Below are 23,774 nucleotides of genomic sequence, written 5' to 3'. Positions count from 1 at the left end.
AGAATCAGTTGATTCTCGATGGATGTATCCTAACTGAATAAATACAGAACTACCCTGATTAAATCTAAAATCCAGAAACAAATGATTGTGCTATAATAGAGGATAATGAATGGCTGAAAATGGTGTTATGGCTGAAACAGATGGTGAATGAGTGAGCTTGTTTGTGGTTATTCCTAGCAATAATTCCAGCTGGCAGTAGTAGGTTGATAAAATCTATTTTGTATTATTTTTAAAAAAATTCAACCAATGTCTTTTGCACTTGATGAGCCAACCTTTGCTGCTGAGTTACACTCCATTTGCCCAGTGATGAATATATAAACAAATGAAGAGTCAAAAGATAGCAGATGAGAGCCATTAAAAGATAAATAAGTAAAAACCTAGAAAATATGTGAATAAACTGATAATGAAATAATAAAGTGGGAGACAAAAAAGTCATGCAGATATTATCATGTGAACTCAAATGGGACATTTCCACAATATCCTGACACTATACAAGCAGGATGTTTTTGATTTATGTAAGACTTATGTTTTCTGTTAGACTGCATTGTTTATTTGTCATGAACATAACGAATATGTTATTTGTTTCAGGCATCACGGAAAGTGTCAAAATGCGGATACTTGTTTGTGTCTCCAGGCTTCGACTTCAACAACCCCCTTGACAGAACTAGGGTAAGTTGCTTCAAACAATTTACCAAGCTAAACTAATGAGTGTCACAAAGTGAAATAATGACTTGTCTCATCGTATTCCCCATATCCATGGGGTGTCCTGGCTGTGAATTGTTGCTGGTAGTTATTTCTAATGCAATATAGATTTATTCAATGCTGTCAAGATCAATACCCTTCATTGTAAATAAAATGGAAAAATAAGAACTTTTAGTTTATTATTCCTTGACAGTTACCGTTGATTATTTGTCTCGCTGATAATTTAGGTTGTTGGTGTGTAATTGATTTTCCAAGTTTTATAAATATTGTAATATCACTTTGAAAAATTGTTTATCATTCTGAAAAAGCCTATCAAAGGAGACCCATGAAGGTCCAGTGGTAGAATAGGCCTTCAGCAACCCATGCTTGCCATAAAAGGCGACTATGCTTGTCGTAAGAGGCGACTAACGGGATCGGGTGGTCAGGCTCACTGACTTGGTTGACACATGTCATCGGTTCCCAGTTGCGCAGATCAATGCTCATGGTGTTGGTCACTGGATTGTGTGGTCCAGACTTGATTATTTACAGACCGCCACCATATAGCTGGAATATTGCTGTGTGCGGCGTAAAACTAATCTCACTAACTCACTCATTCCTATCAAGGTATTGTGAAGTGATGAGAATGTATGTGAATAACAGACCAAATGATCAACTGACAGACTGTGACAAACATTTAGGAAATGAATTGGATTGTGAACATATGTTGAATTTGGAAAAATTCCTGAACTATGTCAAAATTAGTTGAAAATGTATCACAAATTGTCTGTTTGGTCTGAGCACATAAACATTTTCACACAGACATGTAATCACTAGCATAGGTTTTGAGACCTGCAGGTAATCTCGGGCCAATACAAGCCATCCATGTGAGTAGTTTTTAAACTTTGTGAACTTATTTAAGTTCTACTGGGTCTGTTTTGAATTATGTTAAATTTATTGTTTTGCACCAAAAAACATGATGTTATTTTGTACTCTTGGAAACAGGAGCCACGTTTTCTTTATTAAAGTTCACTCCATATGTTCCACAAACCAATATTATTTTATACCACATGACCAACTAAATAACTGTATTGCCGACAGGATAAACTCCTCAAGTTGATGATAAACAGTTGCCCATGTTATCTGGTATGATTACCTGTCTGACATGTGGATGTGCTGTGTAGATCTACATGGTAACTGTTCCTGCAGGGCTGCATTCTACATGGCTAGCTGACTGCTTTATGTAGGGGTGAGATAAACTGTATATGCCATGGCTGTACCATCTTACATGTAATGAAGGATCATTGTAGGGGTTGAGATGAAATAGGAACATTAAGAGATGTTATCCTCATACCAACAGTTTAGATACACCTTGTCCCCTTCTGTTCTGTGATAAGCGTTTAATGATAAGCATAAATCTGTTCCCAGTTGTTACTCTTAGAGACCTTGAGTTATCTCTTTGCTACGATTAGCATATGTCAGTGTGAAGAGTTACGACATTGGTCTTTGGTCACTTTGAACAGGGTTACCCCTTTCACAACCAGTCAGTGCATTGTTGATAAGACGATCATCGCACTCACATTACTCATCCCATGGGCAAACCAATTGACATGATTTTGTAATTCATATACTTTAACATGATGTGAATAGGTGACATTAAGTCGCGAGAGACTAGTTGGATGGCTTGAGACTTAAGAATTTTCATTATCTTCTGTACTACCCCACATTGTAGCTCACTTGAGGTCTCGTTTGTCAGGTGACTGTTCAAAATAGCATTTATCCAGCACAAGGAATGGTGGTTTGATGCAAACATTAAATGGGTACTTTTGAATCTTTAGATGATATCCATGGTCTAACACACGACCATCATGGTTGATTGTCTTAATGTTGTTTCCTTTTCAGTTACGAATTGTTTATGTCAGACACATTTGTTTACTTGTCAGAGTCAAGGTGCTGCCGTCTTTCCTGAAATGTATACATAAAACATGTCATATTATCTGCTACAATTTCCTTTCATAATCTTGAGTATGTGTTTAGAGTATAAGTGTTGACAGGAGGGCGTATCTTTAGCTTCCACAAAATAGACGGACTCAGTCAGAATGTAATGTTTATTATATACAAGTGTTTCACACATAACTATTTGTTTACAAAAGTAATTGGCAGATTTACTATCTGCAATATTTCTAGTAAACTAAAAAATGCTATCATCTCTACCTGTTAAAATGTGTCTCATGTACTGTGTAAACAGATATGAATTATGTTTTGTCAGCTGTAAAAACATGTAGAAGTTTCAGTGTTTCCACATATTCTGTAAATGTTGAGACTGATACTGACAGAAATATGTTATGGGAAATAATCCTGTGTGTTTGCAGCATTCTTCTAGGTGTCTGTGCATATAGTATAGTTTTTTATACAGAGTAGCCTCCCTTTGTCATGCCAAGATCTGCTTATCACAAGCAGTCTCATGTTTGCCTTTTGTTGTGATCCTTTGTCATCAGTATTTTAACCACAAATGCAAGCATTTTTCAAAATGTCCTGAAGTATTCATGACATTGGTCCATCAGTCAGTTGATGAAATGTGGCGTTCTGTTTGAACAGATATTCCAGTCAAATACTTGACTGTTGTTTGAGTAATGGCAAAAACACATTGCATTTTGGCTAGTTGTAATTTCAAAAAGGAAGTCATTACCCTTTTTTAAACAAATGGCTTCAACAAAAACTAGTGAGTGATGAATGTTCTCTGACAGTTAAGTATTATCAACCCTAGGCAAATAGACATTTTAAAGTCATTTTACTTTTGAATTACAAACTATGGGAAGAAAATTTCCATTGTCATAATTTTGTGAACAACTAGCTTTGTCTCTTATTATCCTTATTTGATAGTAATGCAGAATCAAATTCCTATTTTTTAGTCAAACGTGTGCTTTGCTAGAGCTTCTTATGATTGTAGAAATATAAATACATTTTCTAAAATGTTTGTTTAGCAATTTGACCGATTATTGGCCCATAAAAGTGGACTTACCAGCAGAGGTGAATTCCTCAGCAGTGGTAAATTTTGCAGATTTGGCAGCTATATAAATCAACTCATTTTCTTTTCATTGTTGTTTTTAAAGAAGCTGCCAGTGAAAAAATACGACAAGGGTAATGATAAGAATGGTGTTGGTTTCCTGCCATTAATTATTTAACAACTCCTCTGGAAATATTGTATTTAAAAAATAGACTAGTTTCATCTTTAAAAATTTAAAGTTTCAGGATATTGATATCAGTATTTCCAGTCCTTTCTGTTTTCCTGTATTTTCTGTCATAAATATAGCATTATTTCTGAAAAAACAATACATTTGAGACTCAAAATATTGATCACAGGATTGTTCGGACTAGATTTTAAAACTATAAAGCATTAATGTTACTGTGTGTGGCAATAAAGTAACAAACACTGAAGTTGAACCAACAATACGATGAGTCAAGCACATCAATGGTTCTTGTGTAAGTAGATATTTATATATCGGACATCCTGATGTTATCTACTTGAACTGACATCTGTCAGAAACAGATTCTTGGTGACCATACAAGCAGGATGTAAAGAGCAGTTCATTCGTTTTGATTGCTTCTTACAGCTGTGAACATGGTTGTAAAAGTAATTTATACTGATTTGAGCAGATGATGTTTAATGAACAAATACATTTCTTCATTAAATGTAATTGATAGCAGGTTTTCCAGGATAAGCAGATTAAAAGTAGAACCAAATGAGATGTTCTCCATAGATTTCAGTGTGATAAATATTTTTGAAAATATGTTTGAACTGCTGTTGTGAACAAAGTATATCAGTGATCTTGCACATGTGAATTGATATCTTGTAAATGGTGTTTTTGGTGTCTGTGACTGAAATATAAAGCATATTAAACAGCCACACAAACATTTTAATGCATATTGTTACATTTGTGATGTAATTCTTTGTTTAATGCTTCTCTTGGGAATATTTCATCATTAGGATAGTGATCAGTAGTTAATTGAAACTAGACCAGACAATCCAGTGACTGACACTGTGAGTGATAATGTATGCATCAACCAAATACTAGAACCTAAACACAAGCAGAGTTTGCTGAAAAAAGTTTCTAACCGAAAAGTTTACCTTATTTTATCACAACTTCAACAATTCTAGTCTTTGAAGGGCATTTAGAAGTGAAATGCATAAGAATGAAGATTTTATGGATATCAACTTCTTTACATGAGAACACAACGTTTCGGAGTTAATGCTTACTCCTTCATTAGGTATGAAGGAGTAAGCATTAACTCCGAAAGTTGTGTTCTCATGTAAAGAAGTTGATATCCATAAAATCTTCATTCTTCAACAATTCTGTTTACAAAATTCCTGTTGTTTAGAAATTTGGAAATGACCTCTAAACAATACTCCCTCGTTTTAGTCGCTTTTACATCTCTCTCATCATACCACCAGCTTGTTACTGACATATGAGATGACCATCTACAAAATATTAGATTATTTTTAGAAGCAATAAACATTCCAATAAAGCATTCATCCTACTTGGAGCATACTGGTCATTCCATCACTATGAGGCTGTATGGAGAGTGCCTGATTTCAGGCCTGTGTAGGTGGATGGTTTAATAGCCTGAAGTGTGCTTCGTTTATCTTGAAATATGGCAAAGTTTCAGAATTGATGCCATGAGGCATTGCCTGACCTATTGTCCTCAGCTTTTTGTATAGGTTAGATGGTGGAGATAGTCAGCCTTGAGTTCTTGCTTCACAACTTTGTGGCATGCGATGGGGCAAAAGGTCTAACGATTTCATCTCTAGCTTTTAGGCTGGCTGTATTCATCTATGAGACTCTTTTTGTAAAACCTTTTTCATTTAAATGTTGCCCCAGATTGTGTTTGTATTTTTTTCTTTCTCCAAAAGTATAATTCGAATGTGATGAAGTTGATATAGCATGTTATGGTTATATGAAATATGGGTGAGACTATTAGTCTAATGTTAACATTAACCGAACAAATGATACAGTTACAAATTAAATACATATAATTTTTTTATTCATAACAAATCGTTATAATTTTCGTTTTGGTACTGAGAGGTGAATGTGAATTTGTTATGACTTACCTTTGTATGTTATAGTGATGGGTGCCACTTGTAAATGTTTCACCTGTTTGTGAACATCGTTCTATGGTTATTCATGAAGTCATGCTTAAGATCTGTTTGGAATCATACAGTGGACATACATTATAGTGAGAATTTTTCTTGATTTTGGAAATCGTATTTGTCTTTAACATAGAGATTTTCCAGGGTTACATCTTCTTGTTGTATTCATGACGACAACGTTTTAGGACTTGTTCTAACCCCATCATCAGGTAGAGCTGAACAGTAAGGCTCAACAGTTAAGCATTACATCATATAGCATCTTCTAAATGCCAGTCAAGCATCTAATTCTTATTTGTCTTGCTTGTTGTATCTTCTGAACATGTACAGACTCAAGTTATGAGCTCATTTCTAGATTTTGAATGGTAAATAACGGAACTGAGATGAACATTTTTTTGTAACATGCCATTAAGGTTAATAATAGACTTATTGCCATGCCCCCAACAGGATGTTGTTAAGTTATTCACCTGGCTAGTAACACCATATATTACAGCTGACAGGCAGTAAATGTACAACAGTGCATAGTTCAACAGCTAATGTATATTACCTCAGACACACATTCTCTTGCCGAGTTCTCATTTGTTTTCTTACCTGCTTTCCATATATAATTCATTGCATAATGGTTTAAGTAGGGAGTGATACTCCGTCTGGGGATTTGACAACATAACTAGCATTCCATTGTAAAGTATACCAAATCATTTCTCTAGATAGTTATCACTTCAGTCCTTTGTTTCTTTGTCTTGATGAGTGGTTCTTGCTTTTTTCATGGGATGGCCAAATGTCTCATAAAAACTTCAATACCGCTGGTGCCTTGGTATTGGTATGCCAAGGTAGATTCCTTATGCATAGACAACAAGCAGGGGTTGTGATGAGGGTTCTGTGGGATGGTTAGTGGTGTCATCTGTATCCATTATGGCCAAATGAAAACAATTGTCACGAATGTCTGTGAATGACATCACAGTGAATGACATCACAGTGACAACTGATTATAGTACTGAGCAGGAATAGATGTTGAGTGCCACTGAAGAGCAGTTGATTTACATGCCTTTTTCGTATTGCTCAATAAATAAAACATCAACTCTCGCTTGATTAGCTGTAGGGGATGTATTTTTGGAGGGACAGATCTTGTGAATTCCTTTCTGATTTTAAGTATCATTGAACAAAACATTAGTAACATATTGAATAATATAGATTTAGCAGACATAAACATAATAATTGAATTTTTCAAAACAGACTGACTCTCTTCTGCTACAGTGACTAAGGTTGACATAATCTGGAAACCAACCAATTCCTGAACTTGCTAACACTGATTTCATTTGTTTTCTTGCAGTTTTTCCCAACCATTATATCTTGTGCTTCCTGCTACATGTATTTCGTTGAAATGTAAAGTTCATTGTGTATATCCTCAAAATCAGCTTAGAGCAGTCGGGTAGCTTTGTGGTTAAAGTGTTCTCTCGTTGTACTAAACACGCGGGGTCAATTCTCTACACGGTAGAACATGTGAAGCCCATTTTTGGTGTCATCCGCCATGATATTGTTGGAATGTTGTGAAAAGTAGTGTCAAACTAAGCCCACTCACTCTAAATCGGCTTGGTCCTGAAAGTGTTAAAAGGCAAACCGGCTTGTTTATGATAAATGATTTTCATCCTCAACACAAGTCATTCTGATTAAGTTTTCAATTGGCCATGTCTCTTATGTAGATGCCTTGTCATCAGTTATATGTGTTATCACACTTTACAAGCTGATCACAGCCGTTATCTGCTGAAGATATCCTCTCCATTTCTTCTAGTGATAACAGTGTAGGGGCTATTGAAGGCTTACATCAACTGCACATGGAGCCCCTGCTTGTCAGTGCAATGTGCTGTTGATCATAACTGCCATGGTCTGGGGTGATGTGGCAGATTAAGCCCTACATAGTGCATTAAGAAAATCTTGATGATGGTTTTGACAAGTTCCCCCTCAGGAGAAGACAGAACCTTGCATTAACATAAACGTCTGCAGAGCAAGATTGTCCCCATTTGGAGTACTGGAAGAAGGTGCTCATTGGAAACAAAACATTCTTTAAGAGTAAATTACAACAAAAATGTCTAAGGATATTATGGCAGGGTCGAGGTTGAAATGTTTGTTATATCAGCACTTCGAAATAATCTCAGGACTTTGATGATTTCTGTGAATGATTGACAGTTATTCCAGTTTGACTCTAATAAATAGGTATTCATGACGCCATTACTTTCTTTTGATGCCTTTACTATAAGATGAAACCATAGGAGTAGGTGTGAATGAGTGAGTGAGTTGGGTTTTGCACCATTTTACCAATGTTGTCGCCATTTCACTATGGAGAGCGTAGAAACTGACATTTGGAGAAAAGTCTTGATTTGAAAATCCTGGAAGAAAGTGCTCATTGGAAACAAAACATTCCTGTTTAGATTTCAACAAAAACATCCAAGGATATTCTGGCTGGGTCAGTGATGGAATGTTTGTTATGTCAATACAAATAAGCTGAGAACGTTGATGGATATCTGTGATTGATTGATAAGTTCTTCATTTTGACAGCAATAATAATGAGGCCATTAACTATGGTGGATCCTCATACTTTAAGGAGAAGCCACAGGAGTAGATGGTTTTCACACTGTTTTTGCAATATTCTTGCAATATCATAGTGGGATGAGCCCAGAAATGGGCTTCACACATTGTACCCTATCAATGTACCTATCATACCTGATCTTCCATGTGATGAGCATACACTTGAACCTTTGGGCCTCCACACCTCCCCCATATGTGAATAATTGAGCTGTTATTGTGGAATCAACCTTCAGCTCATCTTGTGTCACCTTGTCAACCAAAATAAATGTAACAAGGATAAAGGTTTATTAGCCCTTTATGTTTTGACACGAAAAAAGAAAGACCTGTTTCTTGTAATTGTGTAGATCGGTTGTATCAAGCGAAGTTGTAACATGTCAAATAGTGAGTGGGTGAGTATAGTTTTACGCCGCACTACGCAACATTCCAACTATATTTTGGCGGTCTGTAAATAAGCGAGTCTGGACCAGACAGTCCCTTGATCAACAGCATAAGCAGTGATCTATGAAATTGGGAAAGGATGACATGTGTCAGTCAAGTAACTGAGCCTGACCATCTGAGCCTGTTAGTTACCTCTTACTGCAAGCCCACACAAGTCTAGATTTTTGCCCCCTGGGAAACCTATTTATTAGATTTTATTAAAATAGTTAAAAAGGCGGGGGGTTTTCACTGTAGAATGATGTTGTTTTTCTTTTCAGAGACAACATTTTGGTGAAGATGACCTGCACCAGATAGCTCAAGTTTTTTTTTTTACTTTTAACAAAGATATTGCATGTGGATTAATTAAACTAACCTCACTTATTTCACTTAAAGAGTTGAGTCCAAGACATGCCATGTGTGAGATAGATGTGTATGATAACCCTTACTCATTTTCCATGTTTTCCAGAGATGGCAGAGGAGATTCTTTGTGTTGTATGATGATGCCGAACTCACTTGGTCTGTGGACGATAATGTAAGTTCAGTTGCAGACTATTTTTGTTTCCTCTGTTTTTTATGTTTTTATGATTTTATACCATGTCATTATGGAAGTATCATTTTGATGAACATCTTGATTTTTTGACATCTTAACAAAATGTTATTACTGTTTCCATGATTTTATTTTTGAACCAAAGAAATATACAACTCAAAAGGTGTAAAAGAACATCTAGTTCTTTCATACAGTTATTGTCATGGAAATACCTGCATCTGTCAAAACATGATTCATTCATATTACTGTTATAGACGTGACAGAATGACTGTAGTTCCGTGAAACAATTGAGTCTTCCTTAGCCTCTCTTGAGAAGTATATACACAAGGTGAATGTTTCATGTGAGCATGTCACACCTATTGTTAGAATGGCAAAGGTGGATATTATTCAAACCACATACAAGTTTTGTCATGAGAATGTTGGAAAGTGTTTCTGGCTTTTAGTTACTTTTTGATTATATTTGTCTGAAGATGAAGGGATTGTGATGTGATGTTATGTTGCAGCCTGACACAGTACCACAAGGCACGATCGACATGAACAAGTGTTCCGATGTCCAGGAAGCAGAGAAGGTGACTGGCCACATCAACTCTGTGTCTGTCATGACCCCGGACAAGACCATCTACATCAAGGGAGAGTCGAAAGAAGAGTCACAATGGTAGGTGATGCAGTCTCTGACATGAACCTTCAGACAGTTTGGTTGGAATATTCCCTTCTTTCTTTGTCATGGATGTTGCACTGGTGTGCTCGATTATGGACAAAGTCTGGTGTGAATGCTCTCTTTCTCATCCATTTCTGGGGCAGTGGGTTAGATTAGTGGTTAAAACATTGGCTCGTCACGCTGAAGACCTGGGTTCAGTTCCCCACATGGGTACAATGTGTGAAGCCCATTTCAGATTGCTGTAAGGTTCCTTTAAGGTATTAACATACTATGTGACAGTGGTAGGTAGGCACTGGTCTGTTCAGTTGTTTATGGACTGTTGTGTGATCAGTTCATCAGTTTTGCAGTTTGTAATCTGTGAACTCTTGGATTATACCTCTCATCGCCATCATTAGAAACCCTATGGATTTGGGGCAAGAAAAGGTGCCTGGTAAATCATTTCTGGGCAAGACAAATAAGTGATTAACATCAAGAGCACACAGTCAGCCAGATCCTTATATTAATCACTTTAATCAATAAACATGAGATACTGGAAACCTATTCTGAACTGGAAGATTAAGAAATATGCATGAAAAAAACCCTAAAATGTCAGTTGAGTCCAGGTGAAGGTAAACCCAAGTATGTCTCATTATTGGTTTGTGAGCGAAACCTCCTAATGGCAAGAATGACCACTGTCCTATGCATGCAATCAAGATATCAATGATAACTGGTAAAGCTGTCTGACTCCACAGGGTTGTAGTAGGCCTGGTGGTGTCTAGACTGCTAGTTATGACAGAGACTATACAGAGGAAGACATGACCTCATATCAAGTTGATGGATTTCACGCATCTAGGCACTTCTGCCCTTCTGCAAAGACTTGGCTCCTGTCTGTAAAACATAAACACTTCTCAGTGCAGCATTAGGGGTATCTGATGTCAGGGAACCAGTTTATCTCTTTTCAGGAACTTTTTTCTCTCTTGGTGTAACAAAGAACTCAATCGTAGATTGTAATGCTGACTCATCATTCTGCTTCTTTTATTTTTCTTTCTTCAAAAGTTTATGTTCAACTTACTGTGGGGTCTTTCATCAAAACAATCAGCCATGTGATGTTGAATTTTATGTGAAAAAATGAATAGAGCTTTCATATTATATTTTTTATGCAGTAATAAAACTAATGAGAACAAATGCTCCTTTGTCAGAAAGAATATTTGTATGGTGTAATTTGTTGCTGGATTGCATGTTTGAAAAAAACTTTATCAAAAACGTATGATAAAAAATTAAATATAATTTGGCAGAGAGGAACTTTAAGTGTTTATATGAAATAATGATATTCGTTTCGTTTGAAGTTGGGAAGGTTAAACACTGAACGAATGTATACAATAAAACTGTTATGAGCAGGTTTGGGCGTTGTGAAAATGCAAAGGTTGTTTTTCAAAAGTACAAATGGGGATGTAATCATCTGCTTTACTGGAGCTGCTCAAGAGTGATGGGAAGAAAGGTATTACCATATGGCACAAGTCACGATCTTTATCACATGCTTTTTCAGCCCCCATTTTTGAAGGTAGATTATCTTTTGCTTTTACTGAAAGAAAACTACGAAAATGGCTGTTTGTAGGCATCTTGATAGTCCGAGATGCTGATGATTGTGTGTGATGATTCAGAGGTCTGAGTTCGCTTGCACCTTGCCATGACTCCATGTACTTAAGTTGGTTTCGCAGTCAACTGCTTGCTTTTGTGTTTGGTGCAATGACATTTTCTGTTTTTAACTAAAAATGTAATAAATATGTATCCCTTTAAAATAAAACTCTTTTGTACCCTGGACTTAAAATGGTCGTGAATGCAGAAAGTTATATGTCTAAAGTTACATTTTGCATTCTCTGCTAGCATGAAGGCAGTGAATTAGCCTAGTTTTTATAGCATTAGCTCATCGTTGACCTGGGTTCTATTCTCTACATGGGTACAATGTATGAAGCCCAGTTTTGGTTCCCCCTATCATTATATTGCTGTAATATTGCAAATGTGGCATAAAAGCAGGCTCATTCTTTGACTCTGCTGGTGTATGTTTTCATAGTTTATTGAGAACGTTTAGTGGCAGCAAGAGTTGTATACTCCCCAGGGAGTTAGGATTGGTAATATGACGTTGAGATTGATATCAAGTGATGGAGGGAAACAAATACCAGTGCCTTGAACAAGCATGGATATGTGCACTTTATGAATATCCCATAATTAGTAGTTAACCATTAAAATTGATAATGATACCAAGATTAGAATTATCACGGATCAGGCTGAATGAACAGTTAATTAAGAATCTGAAGATGAACATGAACTGTAGCATACAGATCTTTGTGTCAGATGAGTTTGGATAAAATACCAAACATATTTTAATAATTACTGTTTGGTTTCAGAATTTTACGTCTTGTTACAATGAACATGAGAGTGTCATCTAGCCGTACTATATTCTCCTGAACAATAGTTTTATTCTAATCTGTATAATTGAAACTTTAGGGTTCATATGCATGTCACACATCAGCTTTGATAAAATGCTTAACATATTTTCTGAAGTACTGGTTTTCTTTTGTTTTCACAACTTGATAATAGCATTGTGTTGTAATGAACATGTTCTCTGATTAACATGGTGCAATATTTTTATTCTGATGGCCTGGGCCCCGTTTCACAAAACGCTCGTAAGCCTAAGAACTCGTAACTTTCCTCGTAGCATTTACACCTCCTATGTTACAGTATGCCAGGTACAAAAGCTACGAGAAAAGTTACGAGATCTTAGGCTTACGAGAGTTTTGTGAAACAGTGCCCTGTGTAATTGATTTTGTGTTTAGTTGAGGACCAAAGAAGTTGAGGCGTACACCTTTGTGTCTGTCATGCATGGTGGAGGTATTTAATGGACCTGCTGGAGTTCATGGCCAGGTTGCTTTAGAAATTTTTTTGATCACAGAGCATGGGAAAGTTGGATGTGGATTTCATAAACTGCGTCTGTAGACATGTTTAAGACTGTAAATCAGCTGGATGCACCATCATTTTTCTCGTCAAATTATTATCACATTAACTGTCGCCTGTGGAGATGTGGGTTTAGTGTCGGTCTCCAGCAGACGATAATGGATCGGGGTAGTTAGGGTTAGTAAAGGCGTGAATTGTTACTCATTACGTCTATCACTGGATTGTCAGGTGACTGGAATATTGCTGTGAACAATGGACAGGAACATAATAACAAACAAATAATTTTTTTAAATCAGTTATGGGGTTTTTTTTAGCATCTGCGCATGGTTTTTTAAATATTGTCAGCTTCTGAAGGATGAAAGAAACTAGTTCATCATTGTTGGTTTCCAAGAGGAAACTGGAAACAGAAAATAAATATGGAATAGTGCTGTATTTTTGGTAGGTAATATTGAGAGAGTAAGGTGTAATTATGGGGTTAGAGCTTGGTAGGTACTGAAGTAGGGATGATTGTGGAAAGCAGGATTTTGTTGAGATGGATATAGTTTTTAGTTGGAGTTGGATTTTATCTGTCTAAAGTTTTGTTTTGATAGTAAGGTCTTGTACGGTGGAAATTTTGGTCAGTTTTACTTTAAGTCCTGATATCTATTTATTACACACATGCACCTTATTCAAATTCAAATGAAGTCAGTTGACATGAAAATACTGTAAGGTCAAGTACTGTTTGACACAGGCAGTTACACCCACACCCCTTCTCAACCCTACACCTCATACACATACACACCTTATCGATAAATCAAATTCAAATTCAGAAATACTTCAGCTGACAAGAAAACATTTTGTGAGGTCTAGTGATGCATGACTGATAGTCTTTTATCACTTTGCTTGTCAGTGATGGAAACCCTCCTGTTGAGATCACTTCAAAGCCTGACTGTGATCACATTGTATATGCCCTGTGGTCAGCCTCCGATGTACAAAATCTCCCACAAAATCCCTAACTGTTTTTAGTGGGGGCCAACACTGCAGGGGAGAGCTTTTATCTATTTCTCTGATAACCAAGTTGAATGCATTACCCTGTTGATTTTCTGTATCAACATTTCGCACCCCACTAGCAAAAAGTACTTGGGACATAGTGACAGTTGAATTTTTATCAGCTTTTAAAATTCAAACTTTATCATTGTTGAAACCACATTTTCTTTCAGCAGAGGGTCGTTAGGTTGTGGCTATTGTGGTGTTGTTTACTTTGGTGGAGCTAATGGCTTTACAGCAGGTTTGAATGTTGATAGTACAAATTTCTCTTCCAAATCTCTGGAAAAAAATATGATATGTTGACATCATTGAGTCATGATATCAAATATTTTGAATATGTAACCAGTGATACATTTTACTGAAGAAAACAACATAGCGAAATGAGGTTGGAGTGTATCCTGTGCATTGTTGTACATTACAGGCCAAACAGTACAGAGTATGTCAGTCATGATAAATAACACTATTGTCCTTTTGTCCTATTTGTACTTGGAAGGATTGTTTGTGCTCCCAGACACAGCAGCACAAACAGAATGCAGTGACACAAACAGCTGATGTCACAGCGGAAGACAACTTAATCAGAACATGATGCCACATCCCAGCTGGGGAATGGCAACTGATATAACAGTGGTACTTGTCATGAGACAGAGACTAGTATAGATGGGTATTTGGGACATGTAACATAATTGTTATGCTTTCTGTTGGTGCACAACTGCTTTTCTGTAGGACATTACATAGATGAAGATATAGTAAGAAGCTGTCAGGGCCATGAGTGAATTTAGTTTTACACCGCATTTATCAATATTCCAGCTATATGGCGGCGGTCTGTAAATAATCTAGTCTGGACCAGACAATCCAGTGACCAACAACAAGAGTATCGATCTGTGCAATTGGGAATCGATGACATGTCAGCCAAGCCTGGCCACCCTATCCCCTTAGTCGCCTCTTATGATAAGCATAGTTGCCTTTTATGGCAAGCACGGGTTAAAGAAGGACTATTCTACCCCGAGTCTCAGCCATTCCCTATCCACAATTCCATGTCTTGTCTCTGAATACATCCTTCATAAAGCCATCCCCTTCAATTTCTTCCCCACCCCTTCTACATTACAAGGGGTGGTGGGGTGGCTTAACAGTTAAAGTGTTTGCTCATCATGTCAAAGACCCGGGTTCAGTTCTCCTCAGGGGTATGTGTGAAACCCATTTTGGGTGTCCATCCTAGATATTGTTGTTTTTTTTCTAAAAATGGTGTAAAACCATTCTCACTCACTCAATTCCCTGACAATTTCATCTATCTCCAACTGCACACTCAGATTCTTCCATCCTTTGTGTAGCACTCTCCCTGTATCCAACCCCTTCTCATATCTAAATTCTGTCTGACATTCAAACTCCTTCCATCTCTCACCCAGAACATTCATGTTGCCACCTCTTGTCTTTCTCCCAACACCTTTCAATTTCCAAACCCTTTCCTCTTTCCAAACCCATGTCAATACAGCTAGCTTTGGCCTCAAACCTTTCCCTCTTTCCAAACCCATCTTAGTACAAACATCTTTGGCCTCAAACCCTTTCCTCTTTCCAAATCCATCTCGATACAGCCAGCTTTAGCCTCAAACCCTTCCCTCTTTCCAAATCTATCTCGATACAGTCATCTTTAGCCTCAAACCCTTCCCTCTTTCCAAATCCATCTCGATACAGTCATCTGTAGCCTCAAACCCTTCCCTCTTTCCAAAACCATCTCAATACAGTCAGCTTAAGCCTCAAACCCTTCCCTGTTTGCAAACTCATATCAGTAGTCATCCTTGCCCTCTTTCCAAACCCATCTGAATGAAATTTTACCTCCAATTTTACCCCCTACCCCTGACCCTTACCGATTACCTAAACCCAATCCCAATGCCAATCCCAGCTTTAACACTTATCCAGTCTCAGCCTTATGGACCTACTTCTAAGTTTCCTTGACATCTTCCTATGTATTCGTGTCAGACCACGATGACTAACTTCATCCTTCATCATAAGACAGTGTTTTGTTTGGGTCTAAAGGCAGCTTTGTTTGTGTCTAGTTTGTTGAGTTGAGTCATCCACACTGAGGCTTCTTCGTGCTGGTAGGGATTACCTACATACAGTCCACATTGTAGACTTACATTCTTACGAGCCCTAGTACTTGATGTTGTATTGTTTTCACTGGAGTCTGTTTCATTTCATTGTGTTACATAGTGCTTTGTGACTCAGGGGTTTTGATGGTGCAGACTGTGTGCTATTTTAGATGGTGAAGGAAAGCAGAAACAAACAAAAAATATTGCAGATTCACATGTGTTTCATGCTGTTTCTGTTACTGATTAAATCAGATAAGTTTTGTTAGACGCTTCAGTTCCTTTTTGCTCCACAACTGTTCTTTGAGTGTTTACAGATGAAATAATCTCATCTTGGTACATTTGGAAAGCAAACAAGCCAGGTTCTGACGCTGAAAAGTAAAATGCGTTTATGAGTAGACGTATGTAGAGGGCACACATGATATTCCATTACTCCAGTGACTGGTTCTAGAGTACACAGTGCAGTCATTGCACAGGCTTCACCTTGAAAAACTCGTGTGTTTTCTCATTAATTGGACTTGAAATAGTCAGCACTGTACCCCTGGGTGTCTAGTCAGGAGGGGCGGTAGGGTAGCCATCAGCAGAGATTAATTTCACTTGGCATGTATATGACTTATTTCATCTTTTTTATTGGATGTCATAAGGGTCATTTAGTAATAAGGTATTGGGGTAGTCTATTGGTTAAAACATTCCTCGTCATGAAGAAGACCTGGGCCGATTCTCTTTCTGGATACCAGAAAGGTACACAGTATTTCACGACTGACATAAAACCATGAAGATCCAGGCTAGAATTGGCCTTCAGAAACCCATGTTGGCGTTATAGGTGTCTAAAGGGTTTTTTGTTTGCTCAAACTTCCTGTCTTGGTTGACACATTTCATCATATCCCAGTTGTGTAGATTGATGCTCATGTTGTTGATCACTGTATTGTCTGGCCCAGATTCAAGTACTTACAGGCCGCTGGCATATAGCTGAAATATTGCTGAGAGCAGCATTAAAGAAACATTGACTGACATGAATGCCTCTAAGGATTCCATATCAAAATAAAACCCCATCATCATGTGCTTGCTGTGATGATGATTATTATTATCATTATTCTTGAGGTTCTAATTACATTGCCTGTGAAGATCCAAGTTAGAACTGATCTTCAGCAGCCCATGCTTGTTGTAGGAGGCAACTAACGGGTGGTCTGACTTGCTGACTTTATTGACATGTTATTGTATTCCATAGGCATAGATCGGTGCTCATGCCGTTGATCACTGGATTGTCTGGTCTAGACTCGATCATTTACAGACCGCCATCATGTAGCTGCAGTATTGCCGAGTGTGGCCTAACCCTATCTCATTCACTCTAGTCATAGTTCTGGACATCTGTCTTGAAGCTAATTTTAATCTAATTGATGCCATTAAAATTTTTTTTTCACTTTCCCCAACTGAATCACCGCCTTCATTTTTTGTGATGCTCCATTCCTGTCTCGTTAGGCCCTCATCTCCACTCTCATTAGCAGTGACAGGCATCTGCTTTCATAGCCATACAGCCATGGTATTCTCCTTCCCTGTTCGTGATTCATGTTGTTTGTGCAGTTGGCACTGGCTCTCCCTAGTAGGACAAGATGTAACATTTTTAAAATCTACCTCCACTCTGTGTGAGTAATGATGGTTATCACTGAAGATAAAGTACTTGCTGCAAGTAGTAGGCTGGTCACATTAGCTTGTTAGCACTAAGGCTGAAAAACAAAGATTCAATGCACACAGTTTTGTCAGCTTGTCAGTTAAGATCACAAGAAATTATAACCTTTAATCAAAAGTTTCTTTTGAAACTTTTTGCACCATTGTGGTGATAAACACATTTTTGTTAATTGTAGAGATTATAAAACAGTAGAGGTTGTTTCCCTTTACAGCTTTATCTGTGAACATGCATCTAAATGAGAGCCTCATTATCTGTAGTCGGTGTGGTTTGGAGCCTCTGTGATTGCTTTCACAAGTTAATGTGAGTTTGATAGCGTGCATTGATTGCATGTTCAACAGCTGTGGAGTGCAGTGTCTCCTGGTGCAACAGGTAGCAGTTCAGACAACCTGTGGCTGCAAGACAAGGGATGAGGTGCAACACATGACCGAACTCATAGTGAACTCAGTACATATTCAACTGCCATAAGTGAATGAGTTTAAGGGGACAAAGAACTTGACCTATCATAATATGGACATTAAATGTATCATGTATAGGCATGTATAAATGCAATTTCAACTGAACAGTCGGGGATAGGGAGGGACAGAGGAGGCTGAAGCAAGTACAGAAACAGATATGGGAGTCTAACCTTTGAGGATATAGGTGAATAGATTAAAGGGAGGTTAAATTGTGTGGCAGATCAGGAATAGATTGATGCAAGATTGAATTGTGTGTCACAGCAGGAATAGATAGAAGGGGACTGGAATTTGGAGAGCAGGACAATAACAGGAAAAGAATCCTAAATTTAAGGGATACAGGAGGAACGTAGGAAAGGAGGCAGAATTGTGTGGTGGAACAGGAATAGATCAAGGAGACTTTATTTTGGATGGCAGAACAGGAAAAGGAGACTAGATTTGGGGGATAACTGAGTGTCAGTGAGTAAAAGTTGAATTATTTGGCCGTGCATTAATAGAGGGAAGGAAGGCTGATGTTTTAGGGGTCAGATCAAGAAGAACAGAAATGAGGGAGGCTGTGTTGTGGGGATATAAGAGGTACAGAAGAAAGGAAGACTGGGTTGTAAGTGGGGGATGGGAGATGCAGAGAAGGAAGTGTGAGATGTTTAAGTGCACAGCCATCAGAAACAGAGAAGGGTACACACAGTATGGGAGGAAACACAGTACGGGAGTATGAACATCTTCTGCATTGCCTTGCTCTTAGCCTTTAGTCTTTGATCATGAAAAGCATGTGATCAAAGGAACATAGCATGTGTGAGAAACTCAGATAGGTATGTTATGTCATTATGCACTCAGAAAACCAGCTTCTGTCACTGTGAAACTGACTTGAAAGGTCTCATTGAAGAGAAGGCTGTGAAAAGGTAACAGATACTGTTGGCATATTTGTGCATCTTCCCAACTTGGATGTGAGGAAGCATGGTGTCATGTGTGCAGTGCTATACAGCAGATGTCAATGAACCTCAAAAAACACAAGACCAGTGATGTGGAGATATTATGTTTCATGTCACTCTATCTCAGCAAGAACTGCTTTAGAATTGCTAGTCATTGTGACAAATACACTTTGTGACATGTACACTTTTGCTTGTGGTTGCATGAATGCCCCACAATCTGGCTTCCTGCTGGCTTCCTGCAGTACTGGATAGTGGTGTGAACTGCAATGTACAGGATGCTATAGGTACATGCTGACTTCAACACTTTGATGCTGAAATGTCATGGTAGCTAAACATAGGGTGTGAAATTTACACAAGTCTACCTCAGCATCTTGCACAACAACTGTGGCAAGCATTGACGTGTGTCTATGACTCCATGAACAGACGTTAAAATGTGCAGGCAGGTAAATTAGCAGGCATGAAGGTGTCCTTTCAGGTTAACAATCGTGCAGTTGAGTGTGGGATGATGTGCTTCAAGGTGGGCACAGGTAAACATGGATGTTTGTACCAAGGCATGTGCAACAAGTCGGGATCATCTGAGAAGAATGAAAGTTGGTTTGTGGCTGTCTTGCTAAAACACAATAAAAAAAATCATTCAAAGACATTTGACCTTCACAGAACAGGGTCAATGACACATTGTATTTGACTGCCAACTTGACAACATCTGATCAGTTCTTGCATGACAACAAACACAAACCACTCAAGATTTGCTAAGGACCAATTCTTTCATGCAAGATGACGATTTTGGACTTTAACAAATATTGGATAGTATATTTAAACCACATTTTTATTCTGCTTCAGGATTGAATTTGTGTTTAATCTTAAAACATAAAATGCTGCTAATCAATATTTGTGATGGTGTTCAGATTTTTGTGTTAAAATTCGGTTTTTGGCCAGATATTTCACTGATAAGCACATTCAAATAAATGTCATTTCCACATCACACAAAGTTCTTCAGAATTTAAATGAAGGAGTCCGTCAATTACGTTCAGAATTCATTTCAGGTTTAAGCCTCCTAACTATATATAAAATCTGAAAGAAGCTAAGGATCACTTTATTAATTCATATTGAAGGGATATCTGTCATGCTGGATCAACTGTTGTGATATGAATAGCATTTGAACTTCTTTTGTGTAGCATATGCATTCATACAAGACAAGGTAATTTGCAAGTGTGAGATATAGGTTCATTACTACATGGTAATAATCTACTCAAGCATATAAGGATAAAACACTGTCATTGTGGCCGGGCTGGTAAACTACTTGTCTGGTGATGTGTGCCAAACAGTACTACGTTGTGATGTATCTCCTATCTACAGGGAACACCCTGAAAGGTCTTTGTGACATTCTGGACTTTTTCCAATACTTGCTTAAACATCACAGATAATTTTTATGCCTGAAAGCGTTGCTTCTAATATTCTCCATAATAAAAGGTCTCAGTGTGTGTTTTGAACCGATATCTTAGCTGCATCTAAAGCATGGGGTAATCAGTGTGGAATGGGGGTTTGGAACAGCTAGAGACATTCGTGTATTTGATAGGGTGTTTGTGTGAGGTGGAATGTCAGTTTTAGGGCAAGCAGTGTTTTGAGTGGTAATGATAGAGTCAGGGGCATTGTCAAGTGTGTATGGATGTGTGATCAATTTCAATTGCTGCTCCGATAATACCTGTCTTATGTGTCTGTGTTATTCCCTGGTGCAGACATTGATCCGGGGATTTAAACCCACACATGGGGCACCAGGATTTTGTGTTGTTAACATGAAGGCAATATATACAGGATAATGTGGTTTTGAAAGTAAATCATATGTTATCGATCTTTGCTCCTTTGTCTGACCTGAGACATTGAAATAGGATATAATCAAATGAGATTTGATAAGAAAATATTATTGAAATTTTCAACTGAATTGACTTCAACAGTAAATATTTGCTCATAATTTTGCTGTCAAATTTTTGTGGAGTAGTTGTGAAACTTTTACTAAAATTATTAATGATTTTAATCTGTACCCTTAGAGATCAAGGGTAGGTCCCTATCAACCAATGCTGATCATAAAATGCTCCCTAATGGATGAAGTTATAAGTTGGCTGCGAGTCGTTCACAGTATCAATCACCAATTTGTTTGTTTGTTCATTCCACATCGGTACTCGACTGTATTATATAATTCTCTGGATAAGTACCTTCTGACATTTTATTTCAAGTTAATGTTTACTGAATGAACCATGTTATTAACTTGGCACAATTGATTCATGTAGTCATATTGTTGCTGGGTCTTTGTACATCAGTACTGGGGACAAGTGAGGCCTTGTTCAACACATAGTGGACTGGTGTGAGATTCTATGGTCAACAGATTGGTTAGACTTGCCTTGTGGACAGCCTCATTACAACCTAATAACAGGAGACTGAGGTATAGCTGTGTTCTGAAGGGAATACTACCATTATATCTCTAAAATGTTAGATATTTTGGGTGCTAAAAGTAAGATGTTTTCAATGTAACCAATATATTCATTAGTGCTGACCATAATTTGCCATCCAGGTAACAGTTCATTTGAACATATTCCTTTACCAGTAAATATAACTGCTGAAACTGATCGCGTTTGTATCAAAGTTTTTAGAACAGAACAAATTTCACATCTATTGCTGCCCTTATCTTTGTTCTGATAGGTAAGCATTTGATGCTCCCAAGTTTTCAAAGTTCTGTTGTTGAGCATGTTCTACCTGAACATGTTTTATTTTATTCTTATAAGTAATGTGAATACTTTTCACAAAACAATGTGATCTTAATACTTTTACTCAGAGTGTGTGAATGTTTGCAATGTTTTACACGGCAAGTACCATACTCAGTCTATGAATAGACTTGAAGGTGTACAAAGCAAAAAAAAAAACAAAACGAAAGGACAAAGCAAAACCAGAAGCAACATAAAGCACATAGCAGGGAGGTATGATTGAGATACGATGAAGCTTGGTATATAAGGGCACCTGATGCAGATGGGATTTACCTGTGTTGGCTCACTTCATTCCCTTCACGTCCCACTGCTCACTGTCATACGTGATAGTGGTTCTTGATGGAGAGTGAATCAGTTTTGTTGCGGATACAATTCAGGTCATTTGTGATCTGTCAAGTGGATACTAGCCTGGTGAACCCAGCTTCAAAAGTCCCTTTCATAAGCATACTATGTGTTGGTTTTGGGCCTGGTAGATGGTTCAATATTTGAGGTCATCTGTATTCATTGTGAAGATAAATAGCCGTCAACGGTTGACATTTACTGCCATGGATTTATTTACTGGAACCACAGTCATATTTATAGACCAAGCTTGTTTCAGCAGCCTGTAAACTTCCTTCGTTGAAATATTGATATACTGTCAAAAACAACACATTAACACCTTATCTATTTCACTTTTCTTAATTTTTCAAAGGAACAACAGTTCCATGATTTAAGAAAATTGACTTTGACAGCCATTGCGTAAATTGTAGGATTGTTAAACATCAGTTGGTTAAAAAACCTTATTCAGGAAAAATTTTTACCAATAACAAACCTGAAAGTCTCTCTCCCTGCCTCCCTCTCACTTTTTTCTCTCTCTCTCTCTCCCTCTGTCTCTGTCTCACTCACTCACTCTTCCTATAGGTGAGAAAAGCTGCAAAATTGCCGATGCGGCATAAAGCAACATTTACTCACTCATTCACTCCACTCACCCCTGACAGGAGTTACCAAATTGTAAAATCCATTCTCCCTTTTATGCAGCTGTATGCAGCAGTTGAATCTGACAGCAGGAATCAGATGTCTGTCAGATGTCTGTCAGATGTCTGAAGACTGCAGTTGTGTGACCAGGAACATGCTGACATTACTGAAGGATGAATGTTAATGATGATGACAGCGTGTTAAGCTGAGTACCAGAGCTGTATTTTGAGAACATCCAACACCAAAACAATATGGCAAGTAACAGAGATGATGATAGACATTGACAAATCGCTGCTATCATATGTGCAGAGTCATGTGCCGACATGTAAAAACGCACTTGCAATACCCAGTGATTGTGTTAACGCGAGTCAGCATCCATGTAGAAACAAACCATCATCAATGAACAGGGGGCACTCAATATGGAGGATCTTGTCTGACATTCGATGCTCTCTGCAGATATATACAGTCTGCCTGTAGCACTCAGTGTCTGACTTTTTATGGTTTTCTCATGACAAGATACTGCAATTAGGAATTTTTAGCAGTGTGTCAAACCTTTCATAATTGTTTTGCAAGTTTTTATTGAGGGTTCATGTATTACCTTTCTGTGGTGGTGTCTTGTGTTTATGCTGATGCCCATGGCAGATGGTCCAAGCTGTCTACTGAATCACTGTTTCTTCTGTAGTGGCATTAGTCAGCAGACATATCATAAATCAGACTTTCCTCACAGCACAAGAAGTGTGCAATGGATAACTTTGGCGTGAATAATATTTTATTTTTTAAAGATTGATAGGTTTCCTTGAGGATGGGTATAAATTTGTTTATTTTTTAGTGAAAGATACCAGCAAGAACTGACACATTTCTTTGTGGTCTGAACTTGATACAGGCCCCTTCAGTTTGTAGAATTGGTTGCTGTTTGAATAAATCTTAAT

At 37.7% G+C, this 23,774-nt stretch overlaps 1 protein-coding gene across 2 annotated transcripts in view; it reads left to right on the top strand.

Annotated features, from left to right (window-relative positions):
- The window catches only part of LOC137284796 (uncharacterized), a 106,575-nt gene that overhangs the window by 30,531 nt on the left and 52,270 nt on the right, over window positions 1-23,774 (top strand). For both annotated transcript variants that reach the window (XM_067816777.1, XM_067816778.1), the window contains exons 2-4: window positions 589-669; window positions 9,291-9,356; window positions 9,875-10,026. In XM_067816777.1, the coding sequence (XP_067672878.1) occupies window positions 589-669; window positions 9,291-9,356; window positions 9,875-10,026 (299 nt within the window). The remainder of the gene's footprint in view (window positions 1-588; window positions 670-9,290; window positions 9,357-9,874; window positions 10,027-23,774) is intronic.

The sequence above is a fragment of the Haliotis asinina genome, chromosome 5 (assembly GCF_037392515.1).
Source record: "Haliotis asinina isolate JCU_RB_2024 chromosome 5, JCU_Hal_asi_v2, whole genome shotgun sequence".
Classification (NCBI taxonomy): Eukaryota; Metazoa; Mollusca; class Gastropoda; order Lepetellida; family Haliotidae; genus Haliotis; species Haliotis asinina.
The sequence above is the reverse complement of the archived record's forward strand: the minus strand, read 5'-3'. Positions and strand labels throughout refer to the sequence as shown.